At 41.9% G+C, this 2,243-nt stretch overlaps 1 protein-coding gene across 1 annotated transcript; it reads right to left on the bottom strand.

Moving 5' to 3' along the window:
• Positions 1–751: 751 nt before the first annotated feature.
• Positions 752–1,774, bottom strand: LOC117192167 (soluble scavenger receptor cysteine-rich domain-containing protein SSC5D-like). Its single transcript, XM_033396824.1, has 2 exons — positions 1,694–1,774; positions 752–1,458 (listed from the first exon to the last, which is right to left on the bottom strand). Exon 2 carries the CDS (start codon positions 1,157–1,159, stop codon positions 767–769), a length of 393 nt encoding a protein of 130 aa, XP_033252715.1. The 5' UTR covers positions 1,160–1,458; positions 1,694–1,774; the 3' UTR covers positions 752–766.
• Positions 1,775–2,243: the final 469 nt, after the last annotated feature.

Raw genomic sequence — 2,243 nt, 5'->3', positions numbered from 1 at the left:
ACAAATCTAATATACCCCAATACTAATTTTGAGTATCGGGTATAAAAAGTATCCCACCGAATAAACTGCCGAAGAACCAGTGCCCATCCTTGGGCAATAGTTTTCCAACACTAATTGCAGCTCTCATTTAAAGCTCGAGGATCGTTTACAAACACTAACTTTCAACACGCAAATTAAGCTGCAGCTAAAAGCATATATATACATATGTACAATTTATAAATACATATATGTATATTAACTATATCTACATACACTTCTTTATCTAGTTTGCTAACATTTATGTACAAACACAACTCCACTAAGTCTTTTCTGACTGCAACAGGGATGTTGTTAAGCCATTTTTTTGAAGTTCAACTCTCGTTTTACACAGGACAAAAGGCAATAAAAATACAATATCAATATAAAAGAAAAACAAGAGAGTTACAGATTAAGAGATGGAGAGGCAGAGAGAGAGCGACAGAACTAAGCTAACTCTGGCTGTTTGGAGGAGACACACACACTCACATAAAGGAGGGGGAGGGGATGTGACAACGACAAGAGACAGTAGACAAGAGAGACAACACACACAATCACGTGGCCGCGTTCACACAAAAAGCGACATCATTTACGTTTTGGCGACATTTCAGACAGTGTTGTTGTTGCTGTTGTTGTAGTTGACATTGTTGCTTTGGTGTGATTGTTGTAGTTGTTGTTGTTGCAGATGATGATGATGCAGATGATGATGAAGTTGTTAGAATATTGTTGTTGTTTTTATGGTTGTTTGTGTCTAATACAATGTCTGTGATGGCAACAATGTGAGAGGATGGGGATGAGTTTGAGGGTGAGGATGAGGGTGAGCAGTCCCTGTGGCCGATGTAGAGGTGGACATGGATGGCAACGAAGACGTTTCAACAGCTTCGATTGATGGCACAACAGAGGAGGAGGACACTGTACACTGAGGAGGTGGCATCATAGGGTGAGAATGGCTTCTGCTTGCTATTGCTGCTGCTGCTGCTGTGCTGTGTTGGGGTGGGGGGCGATATGGGTGGGGTGTGGTGTTATCAGCGGTGCTGAATGTGGCCACAGTATCCACATCTACGACGGCAACGGCATCCACCTGATTCCCTGCTTCCTCCTCCATGTAACTGGACTTTACCATGTCCGTGGCAGAGCCAGGCATCCCAGTTGTGGCTGTTGCGGCAGCCGCTGTGGTGGTGTCCACATCATTATCCTGGAATTTCCCTGCAGCGGCGCCCAATTGCTGGAGTTCCACATCCTCTACATCATCATCATCGTCAGCACCAGCACCACCCTCATCGACGGACGATGGCCCGAGCACTGGGACCAGCTCCTTGATGTTCTTCGTATTCTCAATAGTCTTGCTTATCACGGACTCCAGCTTGGAGACGCTCTCCTCGATCTCCTCCTCCACACTGCCACCGAGGGCGTGGCAGACGCAGAGGCAGAATCCCCCTCCGACTTGGGTTAGTCGATGATTCGATTGTTAGTTACGATTAGTATTTGGATTTCGATGGCGATATCGATATCGATTTCAGTTTTAAACATTCATCAAACAAGTGAGAGAACGAGAGAACACAATGAGAGCGATATATAGACAGAGAGAGATAGAGCGAGAAGAAAATGGCAAAAGAGAAGAAAAACGTATACACCATATGATGAATTACAGTTATTTATAGTGTAAATATGTATATACCCTGCAGTACCAGCAGTGAGCGATGACGAATGCCATCTACAATGTCATCGAGGCGTTGACGCCAGCCAAATCGAACCCTTTGTTTTTCTTTTTTTTCTTTCTTTTCGCGCGTGCCGAACGTAATTTCGTTCTGCCGACCGTGCGCAGTAGCAGAGAACTTCGTTTTATCTTTTCGTCTTCTTTGCGACTGCGTCGACAGAACTCTTTTGCTTTGTTCTTTGCTATTTGCAATCGTCACACGGAGTTTTAATAAGTGAAAATAAGTAATCTGTGATTATTATTATTATCAGGTAAGTGCAGTTTTTAAATAATTAATAACATGTGTTGTAGGCGTGTTAAAAAAAAAATCTCAATTGTATTAAAAAGTTAAATTTATGAAAAAACTTGTGTTCAAATTATATTAATGTTTCGCTGCATTCACATTATATTTCTTTATTCTTCTCTTATGCTCGGGAATAAAAGAAGAATAAAGAAATAGAATATAAATCCGTATTAGCGAATTAATTTGTTATAATCTGCGGTGGCACGAAATTGCAATTTTTGAGCAGTC

The sequence above is a fragment of the Drosophila miranda genome (genome assembly GCF_003369915.1).
Source record: "Drosophila miranda strain MSH22 chromosome Y unlocalized genomic scaffold, D.miranda_PacBio2.1 Contig_Y28_pilon, whole genome shotgun sequence".
In the NCBI taxonomy this organism is placed as follows: domain Eukaryota; kingdom Metazoa; phylum Arthropoda; class Insecta; order Diptera; family Drosophilidae; genus Drosophila; species Drosophila miranda.
The sequence above is the reverse complement of the archived record's forward strand: the minus strand, read 5'-3'. Positions and strand labels throughout refer to the sequence as shown.